The 26,008-nt window shown below is 46.3% G+C and overlaps 1 protein-coding gene, 1 long non-coding RNA gene and 1 other non-coding gene across 3 annotated transcripts; 2 read left to right on the forward strand and 1 right to left on the reverse strand.

The window, feature by feature from the left end:
* Positions 1 to 2,277: 2,277 nt before the first annotated feature.
* On the forward strand, positions 2,278 to 4,192 carry LOC143260111 (uncharacterized). The gene is made up of 3 exons (XM_076524701.1): positions 2,278 to 2,822; positions 2,890 to 3,364; positions 3,509 to 4,192. Exons 1-3 carry the CDS (start codon positions 2,278 to 2,280, stop codon positions 4,190 to 4,192), a joined length of 1,704 nt encoding a protein of 567 aa, XP_076380816.1.
* Positions 4,193 to 16,601: 12,409 nt separating this feature from the next.
* LOC143260217 (5.8S ribosomal RNA) lies at positions 16,602 to 16,756 on the forward strand. Its single transcript, XR_013034342.1, has one exon. It is a non-coding gene; the product is annotated as a 5.8S ribosomal RNA (ribosomal RNA).
* A 7,802-nt stretch (positions 16,757 to 24,558) lies between these two features.
* On the reverse strand, positions 24,559 to 25,130 carry LOC143260180 (uncharacterized). Its single transcript, XR_013034302.1, has 2 exons — positions 25,028 to 25,130; positions 24,559 to 24,962 (listed from the first exon to the last, which is right to left on the reverse strand). It is a non-coding gene; the product is annotated as an uncharacterized LOC143260180 (long non-coding RNA).
* Positions 25,131 to 26,008: the final 878 nt, after the last annotated feature.

The raw sequence follows: 26,008 nt of genomic DNA on the forward strand, positions 1-26,008 counted from the left end.
TTCTTATTGAATTTAATTATGCAGCGTTTTATATCGCGCTTGCATTTTCACATAGTAGGAGATGTTTTGGAGTGAGAGAGAGAGAGAGAGAGAGAGGAGAGAGGGGTAGCCGCATCGCAACGGTTTCTCTCTCTCTCTCTCTCTCTCTCTCTCTTCGGCAGCATTTGTAACGAGTTTGGACACGTTTTTTAAAGCGGTCTTCTCGTCTTATTGAAATTTAATTATGCAGTGTTTTTTATCGCGCTTGCATTTTTACATTGTAGGAGATGTTTTGGAGTGAGAGAGAGAGAGGGGGTGTAGACACATCGCAACGGTTTATCTCTCTCTTCAACAGCATCTGTAACGAGTTTGGACACGTTTTTAAAGCGGTCTTCTCGTCTTATTGAAATTTAATTATGCAGTGTTTTTTATCGCGCTTGCATTTTTACATTGTAGGAGATGTTTTGGAGTGAGAGAGAGAGAGGGGGTGTAGACACATCGCAACGGTTTATCTCTCTCTTCAACAGCATCTGTAACGAGTTTGGACACGTTTTTAAAGCGGTCTTCTCGTCTTATTGAAATTTAATTATGCAGTGTTTTTTATCGCGCTTGCATTTTTACATTGTAGGAGATGTTTTGGAGTGAGAGAGAGAGAGAGGGGGTGTAGACACATCGCAACGGTTTATCTCTCTCTTCAACAGCATCTGTAACGAGTTTGGACACGTTTTTAAAGCGGTCTTCTCGTCTTATTGAAATTTAATAATGCAGCGTTTTTTATCGCGCTTGCATTTTTACATTGTAGGAGATGTTTTGGAGTGAGAGGGAGGGATAGACACATCGTATCGGTTTCTCTCTGCCGCTCGATCGTTTTTCGTCATCGACGAAACGTGGTTTTTTGGAGTGTGAGAGAGAGGTGTAGACGTGTCGCAACGGTTTCTCTCTCTCTCTTTCTCTCTCTCTCTCTCTTCCGCACGGTCCGCTATGAACGAAGCGCGGTTTTTGGAGTGTGAGAGAGAGGTGTAGCCGCATCGCAACGGTTTCTCTCTCTTCGGCACGGTCCGCTATGAACGACGCGTGGTTTCACATTTCGTTTGGATTGAGATAGAGGGGTAGATTCGTCGAAATTTAACTATCTAGCGTTTTCTTATCGCGCGCGCATTTTTGAGAGAGATAGAGAGGGGTAAAAGTAAAAGATTTAATAACATATTTATTTGAGAAAGAATCCAAGCCCTAATCCCAATAGGTTGTTGAAAAAAGAAACTTTAGCCTCGGACAAAAATTAATCTATAGTTTACTTTGGATCGAGATTCGAAAATATTAGCTTACGTTTCCGCCCGGTTCCGTCAGCGCGTACCGACGGTAATGTAAACTATATCTAAGATACCGCGATATGCCATCGGCGGTTGCATTTTTGCGGTTTCGAATCCCGGATGACTCTCGGACGCGTTATCTTCTCACGGTGTCAGTTTTCTCATCTTATTGAATTTTCTTTCGCTAAATTCGCTATTCAGTCGCGAATCGTTATGGAAGTTTGTTCGTTTGCAATATCCATCGCGAGCATGCCGTCCTTGAACACGGTGTTCATAATTTTTCGGATTCGACAGAACGGATTTTTAGCCGATATTACAACGTTCTTTCGTGCAACGTTTACGCGATACTAGATACCATCGGGATGGGAGAGAGTCGCAACGGTTGGTTGATGCAAAGTTTAGTTAAATTTGTTAAAACTGGTAATTTAACCGAAGACGTTAAATTGAAATTGAAAAATTTGCTTCGTAAGCAAATTTTCGTAAGATGACGCAAGTGTGCAAGGATATGTTAGAATTATTGACTCGTATGTCGACGTAGATCCGAACTGTCGACGAGTATCGCGAATGGACGAAATCGTACATCGAGTGTTTGCGGTTGCGTAGAAAATACATGAACATCGAGAAAATAAACCGAGGATCCACGAGTGTAAAATCGAGCTTACTATCGATCGTGTGTCGCATGAAAACACTGAACGCCGCGCTGTGTCATCGGTTTTCGTCTCGCGTTGGCAGAGGTTTGTACGGAAGCGTTGGCGCGAGAGCATCGACTCTTCGTTGGGAGAACATCGAGTCGGCGTTTCAGAATCGCATATCGACCGGCATCGTGATCAACGTCGAACATATCGATCCGCGTTATTTTTTCATTCGTTTTTGAAAGTGAACGTGGTATTGGAGGTGAAATTTGTGTTGCGCGACGAGGTTTCGGTGAAAAGTTTTAAAACGCGAAATCCGATCGTCCAATCTACGTCACTGATACGCGAAAGATCTTATGCCTACGCTTCTGGCCTCGATCCAGGAGTTTCAAGAACGGGACAGCGGATGGGCGTTGTCGAAGATCTTGCACTTGATGGTGAATTCTAACAAGTATCAACCGTTGCAAGTAGGTTGCGGGATACCCGTGCCCCGAGCAGTGCAACTGAAGAGAGTCGTCGTCAACGTGAACAGTAAGGACGACGCGTGTTTCTTTTGGGCAGTGGTGTCAAGTCTGTATGTAGATCATTCGTATCGCGCATCATCCTATCTGCATGACAGCGATGTGCTCCGTACCGAGGGATTCCAAATGCCGGTGTCGTTCAAAGACATACCGAAGTTCGAAGAGGCGAACGACGTTTCCGTGAACGTGTTCGAATGGGATAGGAAACGAGAAAGCTGTCAAACATTGCAACCAACCTCGAGGAAACGGGAGAAACACGCAAATTTGTTGTTTCTACAGGATACGATAAATTTGTGGAATTATTACGTCAGTATAAGGAATTTATCCCGTCATGTTTCATCCCAGCTTAGCACGCACCATCATAAGTATATTTGCAATCGGTAAGTACTGTACTCGAATTTATTTTTGTTTCGAAGAAGAAAATTATAGCATGGCTTTCTCTTCCAGGTGTCTGCAATATTTCAGATCGCAGGAAAAATTGGACATTCACGTCGTCGACTGCGGTCGAATGAACGAATGCGCTTTGATCCTTCCGACGGAAGACGACAAGTGGCTGAAGTTCAAGAACCACGCGTATAAGAAACCGGCACCGTTCGTTATCTACGCAGACTTGGAATGTCTGCTGGAGAAACAGAAAGATCAAGGTCATGGAACTTGTCGCAGATATCAGCATCACCGTGCCTTCAGTGTAGGCTACTACCTTCATTGTCGATACGATAGCTCCCTGTGCGAGTATCGGACTTATCGCAACGAGAAAGATTGTATCGCGTGGTTCGCATCGGAGTTTTACAAGTTGAGCCTTAAATTGCAGCCGGCGTTCGATCGGGCGGTTCCGATGGCTACAATGACTGTCGCGCAAATTTCGGAATTCCATACCGCCACGCATTGCCACGTGTGCGAAGAACCGTTAGGCGATCGTGACGTATGAGTGCGCGATCATTGTCATTTCACGGGCGCGTATCGTGGTCCGGCACACAACAATTGCAATTTGGGCTATCGTTCTTCGTTCGTGGTTCCGGTGTTTTTTCACAACTTGTCCTGCTACGACGCACACTTCATCATCAAGGAGTTAGCTAACGCGTTCGAAGGTAAAATAGATGTGCTACCTCTTACGAAAGAGAACTACATTTCTTTTACGAAACACGCGAAGAACGTGGGCAAATCATGGAAGAAACATATAAAGTTCCGATTCGTCGATTCCTTCAAGTTTTTGAACTCCAGTCTGGACAAGCTGTCGTCGTCTCTTGACAAGAGCGATTTGCGGATCTTGAGGAATCAATTCGGGCAAATTTGTGACGACGATTTCCATCTGCTAACCAGGAAAGGTGTTTTCCCGTACGACTACGTAGCGACATACGATAAATTAAGCGACACCCGTTTACCGCCGCGCGAAGCATTTTACAGCGAGCTGTACGACAGCGAGATATCCGATGTCGACTACCGCCACGCGAGCGAAGTTTGGTCACGTTTCAACATACAAACGTTAGGGCAGTACAGCGACCTGTACTTGAAAGTAGACGTGCTGTTGTTGGCGAACGTGTTTGAAAATTTTCGCGAAATGTCGCTCGATAATTACAGCCTCGATCCAGCGCATTATTACACGTTGCCCGGTTTCGCGTGGGACGCGATGCTCACCGACATGGACATGCTTTTGTTCGTGGAGCGGGGATTACGGGGTGGGTTGAGTCAATGTTCGCATCGTTACGCGCGCGCGAATAACAAGTACATGTCGATGTACGATTGGAACTAATCGTCCACCTATCTGATGTATTTCAACGTTAATAATTTGTTGGGCCATGTCGCAACCTTTGCCGCACAGAGGTTTCCGATGGGTCGACGATGCGAGTGATTTCAACGTCGAATCCGTGCCTATCGTCAGCCCCGTCGGATACATACGACTTGGAGTACCACCAGGCAATTCACAATTCTCACTCGGATTTTCCGTTTTGTCCGATTCACGAAGTTAGAGCGTCGCAAAAGAAATTGCTAGCAACGGTTAGCGACAAGACCCGTTACGTTCTCCATTATCGATACCTCCAGCAACGTTTGAGGCATAATTTAAAATTGAAGGGAATCCATCGGATACTGGAAGCTATCGAGCTGGTTACGTGCTTACATAGATTTAAACGCAAGATTGTGCGCCAGCGCGAACACTGATTTCTCGAGGAATCTGTTTAAACTGATGTACAACGCGGTTTTCGGAAAGACGATGGAGAACGTGAGAGATCGCGTGAACGTGGTGTTGCTCTCGCGATGAAGCGGTCGACATGGTGCAGAACGTTTAATATCCCGACCAAATTTCCACAGATGTACCGTATTCTCCGAGGATTTTATTGTGATTCAAATGAAACAGCTTTCCATTAAATTTTATAAACCCGTTTACATAGGCATGTCGGTGTTGGACATGTCGAAATTACGTTTGTACGACTTTTTGAAAATTTTGTACACGGACACGGATAGTTTGATTTATCGGATTGCTTGTGACTATGCGTACGAGACGATAAAACGTGACATTGACCGACACGATACCAGCAATTATGATAGAGACAACGCGCATGGTGTTCCAATCGCTAACAACAAAGTCATCGGATTGATGAAGGACGAGAACAGGGGCAAAATCATGACAGAGTTTGTGGGTCTTCGCTCGAAAATGTACCCGATTCAGGTACAGAACAAAAACGATGTGAAAAAAATTAAAGGAATTAGGACCAACGCGAAGATCAAAAGTATAACTTTTGACGACTATGGCATGCCTTTACGATCACTTGGAAAAGTCGGTTTGCATTAAATTGATAAAATCTGTAAAGCGTAGCGTGTATTCGATATCGCAGATGAAGTTAGCGCTGAGTCCGTACGACGATAAACGCTACATTACCAGTAATTCGATCTATACTCTTCTTTGGGGACATTACGATATCGCTAGGAGAGAGAAAACGGTTACTACTCCATGATCTCATCCAACTTTTCCTCCATCTGACGAATTCCAAGTTGCGCGCGCACTCATTTATACGAGTGGAACGGGGACGTATACGCTTCTTAGTCTTGTGTGTAGGGAGGGGAGGCAAAATGGTTGGATAATTGCATATAAAAACTCAAACATTGCGAACAGCGAGTACTGCGTTCTACAGACAGCTCATTGCACAGTCATTCATCGGTGTTATTATTATATACGTACATACCATGTTAAATCAAACCGATAATTTTGTGTAAAAAAATGGATTTGACAACAACTTCAACGACGATGACGACGACGGTGGTGGTGCAAACAAACGAAAAAACTATGGGTAAGTAAAAAGCATTCCTTTGGGTAGAAGGAATTACGAGTTATGAAGGTAATGTCGTTTTTTTATAGACACTTCACTCCAATGAAACGAACGTTTCAGCAGCAGCAGCTGCCGATACGATGCAACGCGCGAATCTTGGGTAGAAGATACTCCATAGCTGGCAACTATTTCAAGTTCCTCGAAATTTGCGTGCGAGTGGATGAAAATATGAGCATCGAATTCATCTTGTGGGACAATCGTAGAGCAGAGATTTCTTTTTCGATGTCTACGTGGAAACTGCTGATAAAAACTAGAGATTATATAAACAGTTGCTTCGACACGGACAAGAAGGAGAAACGAATCGACTAGAATTTATCGTTACAGATAGTTAATTTTAATGAAATGAATCTAGTCAAGTTGTTCAATTTTCCTACATCGATCTATGTTACTAAACAGACGATGTATAATTTGTACATATGCTCGTCGATATTGTAAGAAGTATCGAGAATAGTAATAATAAGAATTACGCTGCCGCGATTATCGCAAACGAATCGTTCCAACAAAATTGTTTAATCGATTGTGAACACACTGTGCTAGCTCTATGTTTAGATTCAATCGTGTGGAAAGCTAATCGTTGAAAGTGTGGGAGAGATGAATCCTTTTACGTTTATTTCATTTCCTTTTCTACGCAATACTTTTTCCACTAAATACACGTCGGCATACTTGGTAGCGCTCATCTCGTGTTCGTAAAATCCCCCGGCGATAGGTCTGTTCTTCGAGTCGGTCAACAGGTATGTGACGGGATTGGTTCGCTTCATCGCAATGATCCTAAATACTTCCGTCGTCTACGAGCTTATGCGCACGTAGTCGCCAACATTGAATTTCGCAGGACCGGCGATCTTAACGTTGCTGTGGACGGTGGTTTTCGATTATTATAATTTTCTATCAATGCGGGAAGCTCGTCGATCCATCGATACTTTCCGCTCAACGAGAAGAATTTCCACATGTTGTTCTTCAGCGTACGATTGAATCGCTCGACTATGGATGCTTTCATGGTGCTGTACGTGGAATAATGTTTGACGTTCTGTTTTCTCAGATATTCTTGAAAATCTTTATTGTAGAAATCTTTCCCCATATCGGTCTGCAATTTGTTCGGTATTCTACCGTACTTTCTCAACACCGACGCGAAAGCTTTGCACACGTCGTTGGCATTTTTACTTTTCAGAGGGACTGCCCAAGCATATTTGCTAAATGCATCGATTATTGTGAGAATGTATCGATGTCCTCTATTATCTCTAGCATATCGTTGAACCTCGACGATGTCGGCTTGCCAAAGACCGTGAAGTCCTCGCACGATCACTCGCCTGCGTGGGAAGAAGCGCCTCGCTGGAGCATGCAGTTCGTTCACCAACTTTACTTTCTCATCGCTCATGATTACCACTGATACCTCTCTCTCTCTCTCTCTCTCTCTCTCTCTCTCTCTCTCTTTCTCTTGCTTTATCGGGTTCGCGGTCGCTTCAAAACGAAAGATGAATGAATTCTTCGTTTAACTTTATGCTACCGAGGTTTGTTCGGTTGCTGCTGCTGCCGCAACATTTTTCACGTTTCTCGGTTCAATCATTATCTTCTGCTCTTTCGACGATGTTTCGAGCAGCTCTTGTTGTTGTTTAATCTGATGTATTTGTCGATAATCGTGGTCGAGTCTTAACTCAATATTTGTAAATCTATCGTTCCAATTTTCGTCCACGAATATCGTTTGATTGGTTTCGCAGCAATTCCAACGAATGCTCGTTCTATCCAACCACCTGTTAAATTTATCAACAGGCATTTCATTCATTACTGCAGTAACGAGTATCAAACTATTTAATTTATAATCAATCCGGCTTCGCGAAGTTCTTCGATTATGTGGATATTACTTCGTTATCGTGACCAGTTGGAATTTTTATACCTTTTCTATACCTTTTCCGCGCAACGTAGAAAACATCGTCCCTATGATAGTTTTGTACTTGTAACCCTTATTCCCCATTATCTGGTTACCTCGTTGATGCGCACGCGTAGCGATGAGAATGTTTCTGTAAATATTCTTATCGATCTCGGTGTACAGAATCTCGTCGGGTATTCTTTTGTATATCAATTTGTAGAGACCTGGAGTTCCCTTGTACCTAATTTTATTGATAACGATATCGTCGTTGCTTTCAACATCAAACGTGGTGTTTCCAAGCATCAGTTTGTCATTGTGAAAATACACTCCGTACACGTTGTCCAAATTTTTCGGTGGTCCGCTAAAGAAATTGTGCAAGATTGTTGAACAAATGTTCGTATTCGTCGCGGTGCGTTTCAGGACTTTTCAAAATGTGTCTCACCGATGATTCCAAAGATGCTGTAGCCGTTGGAGACAATTCGAAAGTTTTCTCCTGTTGCGTCGAAAGTATCGTAGGTATCGGTTCGAGCGCCTTATTGCCACCCGCTTCGTTATCGTCACTGTTGCCACCGTCGTTGCCATCGTCATCGTCGTCCTCGTCATCGTCACCGTTGTCATACAACACAGTCGATGTCATCGTTGGTAGGAACAGAGGAATATATTTTCTTTTTCTTCTTCAAATGCATCCTTGGCGTTAAAACTCCTTCGTCATGCTTCCTCTTCTTCTTCTTCTTGTTCCATTTTCTCTCCACCTTCTTCGTAGAGAACAGCGACTGCGTTTGTGGATCCGACGGCCGATCCACGATCGTTGTATTATCGTTAGCTTCCGTAGCTGTATTTTGAACCAGCTCTTTCAACGGCTCCACGATCGGACGTAATTTCGTCTCAATGTTCGACTTCGTATCCATTTTCCCAACCTTCAGGGCTAAACTCTTTTTACGTATGTCGTCACTGGTCTTGGCTATTTCTTTGGTGATCACGGCTCGCCGGTTTTCCTTAGACCGACGCATATCGAGCGGTACGATACGACTCCGACGACTCTTGCGGTCCAAATGAGCCTCCGATCACAGCACGATGAATTCGTTAAATCCACGCCGGTAACGACCACGATTCGCAGAGCTGTCTTTGTCGATTACGATGAATCCATACTTGTTTCGCCAACACCTTCTACAAAGTGTGTTGAACGTTTCGAACGACATATCTGTATTCACATGATCCTGATGAACATGTCGCAGATTTGTGACATCTTGATTGAATAGAATCACTAGATTCGCAATGTCGCGAATCAAATGTTTGGGTATTCTCGCGTACGATTGCGACTGTCTGCCCATCGCGAAATATTCTCTCATGACATCCTGTTCGTCGCAAGCAACGTCGTCAAAGATAAATATTGAATTCGGTCGAGCATCTGCCGGGGGAATCACGTCCGCGTTGTCCGAGTAGGCAAAATAACCTACATCCCCCACGAACGAGAGCAAGTTGCTCAAGTATTGATGCTTTGGTTGACGCAGCGATTTCGAATACACATACACGTTTGCGAATCGCAGCCCATTCGGACTCTCCAACAGACTAATCATAACGTTCGTTTTACTTGTTACGAGCCGAGGGACAGGCAGGTTGGGTGGCCGGAGGTTGCATGCAATTGGAATTTTTGGTTGAGGTGCGTTGACCAGCCGATGTTTATTTCGACACGGGTGGCTACCTTCAAGGAGGTAAGGATGAGGTGCATAGACCAGCCGATGTTTATTTCGACACGGGTGGCTACCTTTAAGGTTAGAATGAGGTGTGTAGACCAGCCGATGTTTATTTCGAAACGGATGGCTACCTTTAAGGTTAGGATGAGGTGCGTAGAACAGCCGATGTTTATTTCAACACGGGTGGCAACCTTTAAGGTTACGATAAGGTGTTTGGAGAAATTGATATTAGGGTGCCTCATAACTTTGTTAGAAAAGAAATAAAGATATACCTCGAGCGGTGAAGATATATCTTGGTGGGTTATACCAACTACTGGTTAGAAACAGGAGACGGAAATGATTAAACTTGGAACCAAAGAAAACTGGTAAAAACTAATTTATTACGCGTTGGGTTTTACAACTGCATATAGTGTTCGCGGACTCTTGCGCGCTCTCAACTTTTCGCACTGAATCGGCGGGGGCTTCTATACCGTAAAAACAGCTCTGTATACCGTTACAGATTGGTAAAAACAGATCTGTATACCGTTACAGACTGGTAAAAACAGCTCTGTATGCCGTTTACAGACTGGTAAAAACAGCTCTGTATACCGTTACAGACTGGTAAAAACAGCGCTGTATACCGTTACAGACTGGTAAAAACAGCACTGTATACCATTAGAGACTGGTAAAAACTGTTGAAAACTGAAGAAAAAGAAGGAGGAGGACCGACGAGCAGTTAAAGGAAAGAGAAAGAATGGTGGAAGAAACAGTGTCAAAAGAATTCTACCGATCGCCAAACGAGGCGGTTTTCTACCGCTGTTGTTACCTGCTTTGGGAGCTTTGGGAGCGTTGACAGGAGGCGCTGCTGGGGTGATCAAAACGATAAACGATGCGAAAGCTGCGAAGAAACAATTGGAAGAAACGCGACGACACAATCCTGCTATAGAGGGTCGCGGAGTGTATCTCATACCATACAAACGTGGAAGAGGAATGAAGAAGAAAAAAAGACAAAAGACAGGAAAAAGATAACTCGACGACGGACGTTGAATTGAAAATCGTCTGTAAAAAATCGCCTGTACCGCGTTTCGCGAAGTTTTCATGCGCGATGAATTGCCGAAACAAGTATGGGCAAACGAACGAGGAATAGTGAATCTGGATAGCGGTCATGGTTCAGGAACGTACTGGGTCGCGTATATAAAGCATGGTTCGCAAGTCAGTTACTCCGATAGTTTTGGAGATCTTCGACCACCGATCGAATTGATTCGTTATTTCGGACCGAACGCGGCGCTCTCGTACAATCACAAGATTTATCAAAGTTACGACGAAAGTGTGTGCGGGCAATTGTGTGTGAAATTCCTGCGAGGAACTCTGATATAGTTCGTCGCAAGAATGTCATACACGTTCACATTATCGGAAAGAAGTAGCGTGTTATTGTCCAAGTACTTCCCGCCTATAGATTCCAACAATGCTGATTACGAACTGGGCCTGCACGATACCAAACATCAGTTCAAATATCGGAAACAATAAATTCTATTTCGGTGACGAGGGTGAGGAGATAATCATCCCGGACGGTTCGTACGAACTGGAGGCGATCAAAGCTTACTTGAGGTGTGACATAAGCGCGCGGTGTCCTTCTCCAACCAAAGATAACAACGATATAGAATATCCACTGATCCTACAAGCGAACAATAACACTATGAAAAGCGAAATTAAAAGTGCATATAAGATAGATTTTACGAAACCTGACACCGTGGGTCCTATCCTAGGATTCTCTAGAAATCGCATTCCATCACCGAACTTGTGGCATGTATCGGACACTTCCGTGAATATCATTAACACGAATATTATTCGAATGGAATGCAACGTAACCACCGGTTCGTACGATAACGGGAAACTGGTTCACATGATACACGAATTCGCACCCAACGTGTCGTCGTGTTCGAATCGTTACACGATCAATGGATGATTTAACAATTCGCATCGTGGACCAGTCTGGACGTTTGATTGATTTTCGAAACGAAGAAATCACGGTACAGCTGCACGTTCGTCGAACAGTCTCATAACCTTGACATAACCGTTATGTTAATTCAAAATAATAATAATACGATATCGAATATGTCGAACATAGCAAACGGTGCGCCGTTTCGAAATAACAACAACAATAAGGAGAAGAAGAAGACGAGAAAACTAACCGCGCGAAACGTGGAATATCTACGATCTTTGGGATTCATCGTTACCAAGTAATCGAACTCGCTTCACCACCATGTCCGACGACATTTTGAACATCTCCGAGGCACCAATCTTCGACAATCGAATAACTATGATCGACCTGCACACCTACAATCCATACGCTAACATAATGTTTGGAAACAAAGATGAGATAAGAATACCCAATCAACGTCAAGACTTGTACACTTTTCCGTGTAAAAGCTTCCTACACGTGGAGGGAAGACTCAGCCTACCTGGAGGATCGACCTACGAGTATCGACCACGGTAGCTCTAGACAACAATGCGGTAGCGTTTATGTTCGACGAGATACGTTACGAACTGAACGGAGTGGAAATCGATCGGTCCAGAAATCCCGGTACAACGACGACCTTGAAGAATTACGTGAGTCTGAACATTACGAAATCCAACTCGCTATCCAACTCGGGCTGGATGTACAGAAACGATGATCAACGGAGGGAAAATCTCATTGCAACGCCTACGAATTTTCGAAATTTCAACTTTTGTATGCCTATGAACACATTGCTAGGCTTCTGCGAAGATTACAAACGCGTTATAATAAATGCTCGGAACGAATTGATTTTGATTCGCGCGCGCAACGACGCTAACGCGTTACGAAGCTGGTCCGACAATGCGAAACCTGTCCTGGATTTGCATAAAATTCAATGGAGAATGCCGCACGTCGCTTTGTACGAAATACACAAGTTGTCGATGCTGCGTATTCTTGAGAGCGAAATATCGATCAGCATGATTTTCCGTTCGTGGAAACTGTACGAATATCCGATGTTGCAAACAACCACGAAGCACACGTGGGCGATAAAAACGGCACCGCAAATGGAAAAACCGCGATACGTGTTATTCGCGTTACAAACCGAAAGGAAAAACGATTTAAAGAAAACGCTACCCAATTCGATTCGTTCTTCTTATCCAATATTCGACTTTACTTGAACTCGGAAATGTATCCCTACGACGATTTATACATCGAGTTCAAAAAGGATAAATACGCATTGCTCTAGGACATGTACACGAAATTTCTATTATGGAAACGGCGAGGTGTTACTGAATACAATCGACTTTCTAATGTACGGACCGTTCGTCGTCATCGATTGCTCACGACGAAACGAAGCGCTGAAAAATGCAACCATCGACGTGCGAATCGAATTCGAATGTCAAAAGGATGTCCTGCCTCTGACGACTGCATACTGCCTGATGATACATGACTGCATCGTCGAGTACAATCCGTTGACGAACATTGTCCAAAAAATTATATAATTATGAAAATTTTATTGTAAAACTAACATGTATCGAAAATATATATTTACTATCTTAAAATATCTCTCTCTTTCTGATCCTTTATTCCGAACAACCGCCAAACTTAGTAGCAAAAAGAAATAACTAACACTGCAAGCATCCTGCATTCTCCCTATAAAACTGCACTAATACTGTATGATTAAATTTGGCTAGGTGATTATATCTATTTAAGAAAGATAAATGCAATACTTTTTTTTAGAATTTATGCGATTGATGTGAATGTTTTTACACAACAAATTTACAAAATCAAAATACTTTAAACTTTGTATTACATTCATTTTTCATTCATAGTTGGTGCCACCACCCTCGTTGTCGTCGTTGGTGGAGAAAACAGACATTGCACACTAAACATATATTATAATCAAATGTTTTAAAATAAATTTCAATTTCATTAATTTCAAACTCACAATTATTACACACGCCTCTCTCTCCTCCTCCATCGTATGGTAAAAGATGCCACATTCGTCCACGCTTCTTGGTGGTATCGAAATCGTTCGAGGATCGTCGCCGACAAGCACGTTGCCGCAACCTTCGCCGAGGACATACGGACAAATCCTGGACCAAAAGCGATGTTCCAACATGGGTTTGTCCCCGGCTTTCCAACGATAGAGTTCTATGCCGCACGCGAAGCATTCCACGAAATCATCCTCCCTCAGATAATAAAATACAGCGTTCGCGAGCTCCTCCGGATTAATAAACGGGACTGACCAATTTCCAAAGCTGCGAAGCCTGTCTTCTTCGCACCGATAATCCGTCATACGTTCTTACGTTTTGTAAGGATGGTACGCTCGCGATGGATGTTGCAAACGAACAAACTTCCATAACGATTGGCGACCGAATTGCGAATTTAGCAAAAGAAAATTCAATAAGATGAGAAAACTGATACCATGGGAAGACAACGTGTCCGAGAGTCATCCGGGATGCGAAACCACAAAATTTGCGACAGCGTTCGCGAAAACGCCTTAACCCCCTTTCCTCCGCGGTTCGGCATTCTCATCGCCGCTGTTTCAGCGCGATAAGAAAACGCAACATAATTAAATTTCAATAAGATGAGAAGACCGCTGTAGAAAAAACGTGTGCAGACTCGTTACAAAATGCTGCGGAAGAGAGAAAGCGATGCGTCTACCCTCCCTCTCACCCCCCCAAAACATCTCCTAAAATGTAAAAATGCAAGCGCGATAAGAAAACGCTGCATAATTAAATTTCAATAACACGAGAAGACTGCTTAGAAAACGTGTCCAGACTCGTTACAAATGCTATGGAAGAGAGAGAGAGAGAGAGAGAGAGAGAGAGAGAGAGAGAGAGAGAGAGGGAGAGAGAGAGAAAGAAAGAGAGAGAGAGAGAGAAAGAAAGGGAGAAAGAGAGAGAGAGAGAAAGAGAGAGAGAGGGAAACCAAATCGCATAATTAAACGCCGCATAATTAAATTTCAATAAGACGAGAAGACAGCTGTAGAAAAAACGTGTCCAAACTCGTTACAAATGTTGCGGAAGAGAGAGAGAGAGAGAGAAACCGTTGCGACGCGTCTACCTCTCTCTGTCACTCCAAAATCTGCGTTTCGTTTATAGCGTATCGGGCGGCAGAGAGAAACTGATGCGTCTACCCTTCGCTCTCACCACCCAAATCATCTCATTTCAATAAGACGAGAAGACCGCTTTAAAAAACGTGTCCAAACTCGTTACAGATGCTGTCGAAGAGAGAGAGAGAAACCGTTGCGATGCGTCTACCCCTCTCTCTCTCTCACTCCAAAACATCTCCTACAATGTAAAAATGCAAGAGCGATAAAACGCTGCATAATTAAATTCAATAAGATGAGAACACCGGAAAATAAGCGACTATCGATATCGCGTACGAAATGCGAAACCGCGAGACACCCCCCGCTCCCCATCGCGGAGCTCACAGCAGCCCTATCCCCTCCATACCCACCGACGCTCGCGGCAGCACTTCCGTCCCCAGACCCACCTGCGCTCAAGGCCACACTTCCCCCTCCATACCCACCGGTGCTCGCCGCGGCTGGACCCCCCCCCCTTGCCCCGTGGTTGCTATCTAACCTACCCAACGTTAGAGGTGAATGCTTGGATCGTCGCAAGACGAACAGAAGCGAAAGCATTTGCCAAAAATGTTTTCATTAATCAAGAACGAAAGTTAGAGATTCGAAGGCGATCAGATACCGCCCTAGTTCTAAGCATAAACGATGCCAGCTAGCGATCCGCCGAAGTTCCTACGATGACTCGGCGGGCAGCTTCCGGGAAACCAAAGCTTTTGGGTTCCGGGGGAAGTATGGTTGCAAAGCTTAAACTTAAAGGAATTGACGGAAGGGCACCACCAGGAGTGAAGCCTGTTGCTTAATTTGACTCAACACGGGAAACCTCACCAGGCCCGGACACCGGAAGGATCGACAGATTGATAGTGCTTTCTTGATTCGGTGGGTGGTGGTGCATGGCCGTTCGTAGTTGGTGGAGCGATTTGTCTGCTTAATTCCCATAACGAACGAGACTCTGGCCTGCTAAATAGACGTAATTATGGTATCTGGAAGGCCCTCAGCTTCTGCCGGTGGGATTTTTATTACCAATGTACAAAGGAATCTTCTTAGAGAGACTGGCGGCTCCTAGCCGCACGACATTGAGCAATAACAGGTCTGTGATAACCTTAGATGTTCTGGGCTCCAGAACACAGAAAGAAACACGTTGGGTGCAAAGAGAAGAGTTGTGCCCGCCAGATCATTTGTGCGTATTACACGTATTAAGCCTTTAATCTGCGCTGCGTAGGCCATCATCCAGAGATGTGTGTTGTGGGGATTTGGTGGTTTCACGTAGCACCCCACGCACAAAAATATAAAGTAAATGGAGAAGAGTTGGGCTGGCCAGATCATTCGTGCGTATTACACGGCCAGACGTGTGTATTACACGTATTAGGCCTTTGATCTGCGTTGCGTAGGCCATCTTCCAGATGTGTTGTTGGGGTTTGTGATTATGAAAGCGCCCCAACACACAAAAATAAGCGCACGAGAAGAGTTGGGCCCGGCCAGATCATTCGTGCGTATTACACGGCCAGACGTGTGCGTATTACACGTATTAGGCCTTTGATCTGTGTTGCGTAGGCCAACTTCTCGTTAGAGAGAAAGCCGACGTATTTTTTTTTTGTACACAGTTGTAGTAGGACAGGGAGGGATGCGAGCGTGCTAATCACGCTTACTCAAGTCTTCGCTGTGGTGTAAAAGGAATCGTTGGGAAGGTCTAAAGGACGAAAATATCAGGCAGTCAGATGACAACTTAATGCTCGTTTACACTGGTATCAAGAGAGACTGGCTTGTGTAGCTCGTTTTAAAGCTGTGTTGTTGTCTGACACTCTACTCTGATGCGCGCTAGTGGCAGCATGAGCGTGGGACGTATATATGACACCCAGCTAGAGACGGCCGTGAGTCCGTCCGGTGTATAACGACGAAAGGAGACAGAAACTTTCTGAATCCAGTATCGGGTTGATATTATCCAGTTTGAATCCATATCTCCGTCATTTTTGGACGTCATATACTCTGTGTTTCTTCGATAGAAGGCTTTTCAATGTTCTATTCGCTCCGACCGACGATGATGATACTTGCAAGAAAACCGTGGTTTTGGATTTGCTCGTACATAATTCGACGGAAATATCTCGTTCTTTAAGGTACAATTATGCGCGCTGGTTGGAGCTCTTCGGGTATCGGCTTGTTCCGAAATAACACAAATTCATGTAGCAAATACACATTATATATGAGAATAAAGGGAAAAAATTACCCTGAGCGGTGGATCACTTGGCTCGTGAGTCGATGAAGAACGCAGGTAATTGCGCGTCAACGTGTGAACTGCAGGACACATGAACATCGACATTTCGAACGCACATTGCGGTCCACGAATACAATTCATGGACCACGCCTGGCTGAGGGTCGTTCACGTACCTATAAACTGCTTGCGTTGGCACTTGTAAGTCCCCGTCGACGTTCCATAGAGCGTATCCGAGTCGGGTTGCAAAGTTGCTATACGTACGAGCGAATGATGACGCAGTGGCTCACGGGGCACGGTTGCTTCGGGAGTTACCTGTGTCGCATCGGGAGGGAGGTGGATGCGCGCTGTCATCACTACGGGAGTCCCCAGGACACGGCGCAGCATACGCTGGAGAAGTGTCCAGCGTGGTCCTCGGAGCGCCGTGGCCTGCGGACGATCGTAGGGTGGAACTTCGCACTCCCGGCTGTAGTTGCGGAGGTGGCTGGGAGTGCGAGGTCATGGGAGGCTTTCTCCTCCTTCTGTGAGAGCGTCATGCTGCAGAAGGAGGAGGCCGAGCGGCATCGCAGGCGGAACTGTGATCCTGGTTGGCGAAGGGGGGTGCGGAGTACCAGGGTGCGCGCCGACCGCGCACTTCCGCTGAGTACCCGCTAATAACGCGAAGCGGGGGCCATCCCGCGGCGGTAGGCATCGGCCCCACTAGGGGTCTTGGCCGGCCGCCCGTGGGGTGGTCTCCGGTGAGCCGCCAGGCGAAACAAACGGGCTTCGCTAGTCCATCGGGCGGCTCAACAGGGGGGGTAAGGCGCTCGGCGACGGAGTGCAGAGCGCCTTCGGGTCGGGGTGATAGGGGGGGGGGGCATCTGCCCCTCCGGGGAAGAATGAAGACGAGCGTGGGAGTCTGGTTAGAATGCGCGCGCGGATCCCAGACTCCCGCCGCAAGCTCGCGAGACGGACATGGAGGAATTAGCGGGTTGAGGAATTAGCAGTTGTCGGGCTGATCGCTCCACTTCCGGGATCGGGAGGCTCGATGGAACCCCGAATAATCCCGCTACTTCTCTCGCGAAGGGGCGGGATATCCGTAAAGGGATTACCTCCATGTAAAAAAAAATGTCAAGGTTATGTCAAGGTCCCCGCCCCCCGTGTCCGCTACCTTGTCGTGGTGGGGGGGCTTCGTGCCCTAATGATCCTGGAGGCTGTGCCAGCTGGGAATTTATTCCCTGGCAGGTTCTACCATGCCGGAGTGGCTTGAGATGAGGGGCCAACTAAAGTCGGACACATACCGTAAACCTGTGGTCATGTTTTACAGAAACGGGGGTCTTGCCTTAACCGGTCGGGCCGCGAGGATGACAACCTCTCTAAAAAATCCCTAGCCCCAAGCAGTGTTGCGCGGTGATGAGGGTGTAGCTGGAGTAAGCGCCAGCTATGGTTGGTGGGTGCACCAATCTTTAGCGGACAACCCCGGGGTACCTGGCGACCCTCGGGTGTATTAGCCTTCCCCGGGTATGGCGGCTCTGCCCGGGGTGACCTTCTTTCCGACCACACTCGTGGGACTAAATATGGATTGTTCTTCTTTAATAATAACCGGGGAGGGGGGAAACGAGCGTCAGGGGGAGGTGCGCGAGCCTATCGTGCGCCTCGAAAGATGCGCAGAGCCGGTGTCGCGGAGGCATTTGGCAACACGCGGCACAAAGAGGTCCGCAGCGGGCCTTGGTGAGTTCGATGAGGGGGAGGAATCAGATTTCTCTGTCTCCTCCACCACTCATCGCAGAGCGTCCCGGGCACGTCGTCTGCGAGGAAGAGAGGCCGGCCGCCGACGACCGGCGACTATTTTCGCCTCACAGAGGCCAAACTTAGGCTGGCCGAGGCCTCGCAGTTGGAGGCCGAGGCAAGGGAGGTGGCGGCGATATTTGACCCGGGTGCCCCCGTGCCGAGACCATCGCGGTCGAGCATCCCGCTCCGGACAAGACGGATATCGCGGAAAATTTCCGCAACCGTCCGACGCGGGATGTCGCGGCCGCTATATTGGAGAGCCTGGATGAGGTGGCCAAGATCTCCGGCATATCGAAGGGGCTGAAGGGCAACTTGGCTAGCGCCCTGAGGGTGGCTGCCTTAAACGGCAGGGTGGGGGTGTCGGAGCTGGCAGTGAGGTCACCTACCGACGCCACGCGTGTCCTGGAGGCCGAAAATGCCGTCCTCAGGGGGCAAATGACGGAGCTGCGGGCGGAGGTGGCCCGACTCTGTCAGGTGGTGGAGGCAAGAACGGCTGCTGCCGCAATGCCTCCGCCGCCGGGCCCGGGAGAAGGCTCAGTATCGCCACCGATCGTCGGTGCCCGGGATCGCCATCGCTCCGGGCGGGAAAAGTCCTGGCCCCCACCTGCGGCTGCGCCCGCAGATTTGCTGGCGCAAATGGGCGCCCTGATAGATGCCAAATTGGCGTCATTCAGGAGGGAGCTTGCGCCGCGGGTGGATTCTGTCCTGCGATCGGTGGCACCTGGGCCGTCGGTCCCCCCTCAGTCTTCGGACAGGGAGGGGCGGACAAGGAAGAAAGGCAGGAAGAAGGGGAAAGTTGCAGACGCTAAAGCGGCTCAGACGGAGCCCGCACGCACGCGAGCTGAACTGGCACCACCCTCCGCCGCGCCTGTAAACCAGGAGGCGTGGTCTCAGGTGGTTGGCCGGAAAGCCAAAAAGACGGCTGCCAGGTCCACTGCGGCCGTGAATAAAAAAGGACGGGTGGCCACGGCGGCCACTGCCAGGTCCAAGGTGGACCTGGCAGAAATTGGCATCGCCTCGCTGAGGCCGCGAAGGGCGGTGGCTGGGGGGATAATTTTGGAGGTCCCTGGCACCGATGGGGCCGCCAAGGCCACCGTCCTCGCCACAAATGTGGCGGAAACGCTGGCGGGAACCGGCGTAAAGGTCGCGCGTCCGGTCAAAAAAGTCGACCTTAGGGTGCGCGGCCTGGTCGATTCGACCACGCCGGCGGAGGTCGCTACGGCTGTTGCCCGCGTGGGCGGGTGTAGCGAGGGGGACATTCATACCGGCGAAATCCGGTCTTCCCCCTCGGGATTGGTTACCCTCTGGGTCCGATGTCCTGCCGCGGCCGCTCGCAAGGTTGCGGTCGCGGGTCGGATAACTGTCGGCTGGACCCAGGCGGCCGTGGAGGCCCTGAGTGCCCGGCCTCTGCAGTGTTACCGCTGCTTTGGTGTTGGCCATACCAGGCAGCGGTGCATTGCTGCCGAGGACAGGTCCGACTGCTGTTATGGATGCGGCAGTCGGGACCATAAGATGGCAGTCTGTGCGGCCACGCCCAATTGCCCGCTTTGTGCGGGCGCGGGCAAGCAGTCTGGTTACCGCCTCGGCAGTCGGGCGTGTCCTGGCAGTGCGAGGCGAGGCAAGGGAGGCGGCCAAAGGCCGTCTGCCAGGTTGAATAATAAAGGGAGGGAAATCACGATGGCCAAGGCAGCGACCACCGTGGCCAGCAACGAAAAGGCGGCATCGCCTGATGCTACTGCCGCAACCGCGGGGGCGGATGGAGTTAGCAAGACCCCAGACGCCACCGCATCCGCGGCCGTAACGGCGATGGACACGGCTGTGTAATGGGGCCCCCGGGTTTATGGCACGGACAAGCGTGGGTCATCTGAGGAGACGGAAACCTTTTTTTGCAGCTGCCGAACATCTGGGCAGTGTCTTCCGTCTTTTCTAATGATCGCGACACGTCGTAAATCCGAAAGGCCCGGAAAATAATCCCGCAATAACACTTGAGATTTTTGAACGCGTCTTGGGATAGTTAGTCCCAACCGCCGCGGGGATGACATCTCAAGGCCCAGAGGACCTCCCGACTGAAGGACGGTACGAGAGGGTGGTGACAAAAAGTTTGGAGGACGCTGATTGCAAAATCATAAGATTCGAGAAAACCAATCAATGCATCCCGGCATGGAGGTGGAGGTTCCTTCAGGAATCTCAAGTGGGGAAAAATGTATAAAATACGCGAGCAGTCGAGGCACACACAAATATAGATATATTCTCATTCGGAGTCTCACTCGTTCGTTTCAAGTCTCAATCATTCGGAGACTTACTCTTCTCATTCGGAGACTCATTCGTTTCGGAGTTTCAATTCGTTTTCAAGTCTCAATCATTCGGAGACTCACTCTTCTCAATCGGAGAGTCATTCGTTTCGGAGTTTCAATTCGTTTCAAGTTTCAATCATTCGGAGACTCAATCGCATTCATTCGTATAACGACGTCCAACATTCGAGGACGTCGCGTAAACCGTACGAAGAGCATAAATTGTTAGCTCTCTCGTGACGTTAAATCGTTCGTTCATTCGAAATCGGTCAATATCGGACCGATAAATAGTGTAAACTGACGCGTCTTCAAACAGTGAAACCCGGGCCTTACAACCCCGGTAGGGTTGCGTCCGATCCCCGCGCGTCAAACAAGGCGCCGTAAAAGCACGGCGCTACATTTTTGGTCCTTCGAGCCGGATTTGGGAATCGCTCCAGGACTCGAGCAGCCAGCCTTGCAGAGTATCGAGATATGTCTTCGGCAATCATTCGGTCCAGAGACGCTTCCATCACGCAAGGACATCGTGCAAGGTAATCTCGTCCAAAAGGACTTGCTATTTCTTAATAAGAACGTGATCATTCCTTTCGTGATTCCCATCCACTTACATCGCATCATTTAATATTTCGACCTCAGTTGAGGACCGAGACCAACAAATTCGCGCTCTAAAAATGAAACGCCGCTCATTCAAGTCACAAATAACGTGGCTTCGGAATTTCATTGAATCATACGTCGATTCAGAAAAAGATAGAATCAGATTAGATGATCGAATCGGTAGACTCCGCAAGTCATTTGAAAATTTTAACGCGGATCGAGATGTTCTTATGATGATAGAAGATTTCGATGAATTAGAGCGCGAGCGCGAAGAAGTGACTGACGCATACGACGACGTGATGGCATCAGCACTCATTCTCCAACGATCATTCGATTCGCAGTCCCGAGAGAACATTTCCGCGCGAAATTCTCCGGTATCAACTGCACAGATATCAGTCTTCTCGTATTCTAATGATAGAGTACATCTCCATGTAACTAACGCACGAACATTTTTTTTGTTCATTATCAATCAAAAAACCTTTGACATAACAGCTTCATATACCGCTACAGACTGGTATAAACAACTCTATATACCGCTACAGACTGGTAAGAAACAGCTCTGTATACCGCTACAGACTGGTAAGAAACAGCTCTGTATACTGCTACAGACTGGTAAGAAACAGCTCTGTATACCGCTACAGACTGGTAAGAAACAGCTCTGTATACCGCTACAGACTGGTAAGAAACAGCTCTGTATACCGCCACAGACTGATATAAACAGCTCTGTATACCGCTACAGACTGGTAAGAAACAGCTCTGTATACCGCTACAGACTGGTAAAAGACATCCCCTGACAAGATTAGGTATAGGTCTGATAAGGAAGAAGGGTCGACGAGCGGTCAAAGAAAAGAAGAAGAAGAAGAACGACAGTAGCTATTGTACAATATACGAAGAATTCTACCAATTGCCAAACGAGGTGGTTTTCTACCGCTGCTGTTTCCTGCTTTGGGAGCTTTGGGAGCATTGTCAGGCGGTGCTGCTGCAGTGGCTAAAACGATAAACCAGGCGAAAGCTGCGAAGAAACAATTGGAAAAAATGGAACGACACAATCGTGCCATGGAGGGTCGTGGAGAATATCTTGCTCCGTACAAGCGTAGGAAAGGAATAAAGGAAGACGAAAGGAAAAAGAAGATAACTCAACGACGGATCGCGACGGATCGCGAATCAGCTACTTCGATAGTTTTGGAAATCTTCAGCCACCAATCGAATTAATTCTATACTTCGGACCGAACACGGCAATCTCATACAATCGCAAGAATTATCAAAATTACAACGAAAGCGTATGTGGACAATTGTGTGTAAAATTTTTGCGGGAATCTCTGACATAGTATTTTTTAATCATTCTACCGCCACCGCCGCAAGAATGTCCTACACGTTCACGTCATCGCGAAGAAGTAGCGTTTTATCGTCCAAGTACTTCCCGCCTATAGATCGGAGCAATGCCAACTACGAACTGGGTCTGCTCGATTTACAAACTTATTACACGATACCAAACATCAGTTCGAATATTGGAAACAATAAATTTTATTTCGACGACAAAGATGAGGAGATAAGCATCCCGGATGGTTCGTACGAACTGGAGACGATCAACGCTTACTTGAGGCGCGAGATAAGCATGCGGTATCCTGCAGCCAAAGATAAGAACGATCCGGAATACCCGCTGATCTTGCGAGCGAACAACAATACTATGAAAAGCGAAATTAAAAGCGCATATAAGATAAGTTTTACAAAGCCTAATAACGTGGGTCCTATTCTAGGATTCTCTATGAATCGTGTTTTATCACCAAACACATGGCATATATCGGACACCCCCGTGAATATCATTAATACGAATATTATTCGAATAGAATGCAACGTAACCACCGGTTCGTACGATAACGGGAAACTGGTTCACACGATACACGAATTCGCGCCCAACGTGTCGCCAGGGTATAAAATATCGGAAACGCCGGCACGAGTCATTTACCTTCCGACCGTCACACGGTCAATGGATGATTTAACGATTCGCATTGTGGACCAGTCGGGACGTTTAATTGATTTTCGAAACGAAGAAATCACGATACGGTTGCACGTTCGTCGAACCATCTCATAACCTCGGTAAAGAAATGTCATGCTAATTCACAATAATACGCCAAGCTTCAAAAACGGTGTATCGTTCCAAAATAATAATAATAATAATAATAATAATAATAATAATAATAATAATAATAATAATAATAATAATAAGGAGAAGAAGAAGACGTGGAAATTAACTGCACGAAACGTTAAATATCTACAATCTTTGGGATTTGTCGTTAACAAGTAATCGCGCGCTCCCGCATCATGTCGTACGAAATTTTCAACATCTCCGAAGCACCAATCTTCGACAATCGAATAACAAAGATCGACCTGCATACCTACAATCCGTACGCCAACACTACGTTTGGAAACAGCGATGAGATAAGAATACCCATTCAACATCAAGACTTGTACACTCTTCCGTGTAAAAGCTTCCTATTCGTGGAGGGAAGACTCAGCCTACCGGGAGGATTGGCCAACGACACGGTAGCTCTAGACAATAATGCGGTAGCGTTTATGTTCGACGAGATACGTTACGAACTGAACGAAGTGGAAATCGATCGATCCAGAAATCCCGGTACAACGACGACCTTGAAGAATTACATCAGTCTAAACATTACGAAGAACAACGCGCTGTCCAACGCGGGCTGGATGTACAGAAACGATGATCAATGGAGGGAAAATCTCATCGCAACGCCTACGATTTTTCGAAATTTCAACTTTTGTATGCCTATGAACACATTGCTAGGCTTCTGCGAAGATTACAAACGCGTTGTAATAAATGCTCGGCACGTATTGATTTTGATTCGCGCGCGCAACGACGCTAACGCGCTACGAAGCTGGTCCGACAATGTGAAACCTGTCCTGGATTTGCATAAAATTCAATGGAGAATGCCGCACGTTTCTTTGGACGAAATACACAAGTTGTCGATGCTGCGTATTCTTGAGAGCGAAAGATCGATCAGCATGAGTTTCCGTTCGTGGGAACTGTACGAATATCCGATGCTGCAAACAACCACGAAGCACACGTGGGCGATAAAAACGGCTCCGCAAATGGAAAAACCGCGATACGTGATATTCGCACACAAACCGAAAGGAAAAATGATTTAAAGAAAAACGCTACCCAATTCGATTCCTGCTTCTTATCCAATATTCGACTTTACTTGAACTCGGAAATGTATCCCTACGACGATTTAGACATCGATTTCGAAAAGGATAAATACGCGTTGCTCTACGACATGTGCGCGAAATTTCAAGAGTCCTATAAAGATAAATTTTAATTTCTTTAAAATAACATTTGTTATACACACCTCTTCTCATCCATGGTATAATCGTAGATACCGCACTCGTCCACACCGCTTCTTGATGGTGGTAGTGATATTGAAATGATTGTTGGATGAGCACCGATCGGCACGTTGCCGCAATTTCTCCCCAGTACATATGGGCAATTTCTTGACCAGAAATGATGCTCCGACATAGCCTTGTCGTTATGCTGCCACCGATGCAATTCGATGTCGCATGCAAAACATGCGACAAAATCGTCCTACCCCAGATAGTAAAATCCTGCGGCTGCAAGCTCCTCCGGCTGAATATATTCAATTGGTCAAAATTCAAAACTTCGAAGCCTATCCTCCTCGCGTCGATAATCCATCATTATCTCTTTCTGCAAAAAAAGGTACCATGGAAATGAAAAATAATAGTAACTAAAAAAGGAAAAAAATACGTTACCTTCCATGAACTACTTCCAAAAGACGCGCTCCTCGCTGAGGGCACAGTGATACTGAGCCGTTGATGGCAATCGCAAGCCTTCTCCTCCTCCTCCTCCTCCTCCTCTTCAAGAAGACGCTGTTAATTAAATAACAATTATTATACATACCTCTTCTCATCCATCGTATCAACACCGATCGGCACGTTGTTACAATTTTTTCTCCCGAGGATATCACCTCGACCAAAAAAAGATTCGCACAGGCTTACGTCTTTCGCTCTATTTCTACAAAAAATGCACCATAAAAATAATTGTAAAAAATAAAAAATAAAGAATAAAAAATAAAAAAAATTACCTTGCTGGTACCAATTGCGAAAGATTCGCACCTCGCTGAGGAGTGCACACAGGCTTACGTCTTTCGCTCTATTTCTACAAAAAATGCACCATAAAAATAATTGTAAAAAATAAAAAATAAACAATAAAAAATAAAAAAATTACCTTGCTGGTACCAATTGCGAAAGATTCGCACCTCCCTGAGGAGTGCACACAGGCTTACGTCTTTCGCTCTATTTCTACAAAAAATGCACCATAAAAATAATTGTAAAAAATAAAAAATAAAGAATAAAAAATAAAAAAAATTACCTTGCTGGTACCAATTGCGAAAGATTCGCACCTCGCTGAGGAGTGCACACAGGCTTACGGCTTTCGCTCTATTTCTACAAAAAATGCACCATAAAAATAATTGTAAAAAATAAAAAAAATAAAGAATGAAAAATAAAAAAATTACCTTGCTGGTACCAATTGCGAAAGAGATTCGCACCTCACTGAGAGCACACTATTGAGGTTCCTTCCGCTTCGAGTTTGAATTAGATGTCCAACAATGAAGCCTGCATGGTGGGTCTATTGGCCCATACTTCGGGTCCGCGGCTAAAATTTCGAATTTGGAGCAACCAAAAGATTCTAAATTCACATGTCGCACGCCAATTTGGCTTAACAAATCCCTC

Source organism: Megalopta genalis, chromosome 10 (assembly GCF_051020955.1).
Source record: "Megalopta genalis isolate 19385.01 chromosome 10, iyMegGena1_principal, whole genome shotgun sequence".
Lineage (NCBI taxonomy): Eukaryota > Metazoa > Arthropoda > Insecta > Hymenoptera > Halictidae > Megalopta > Megalopta genalis.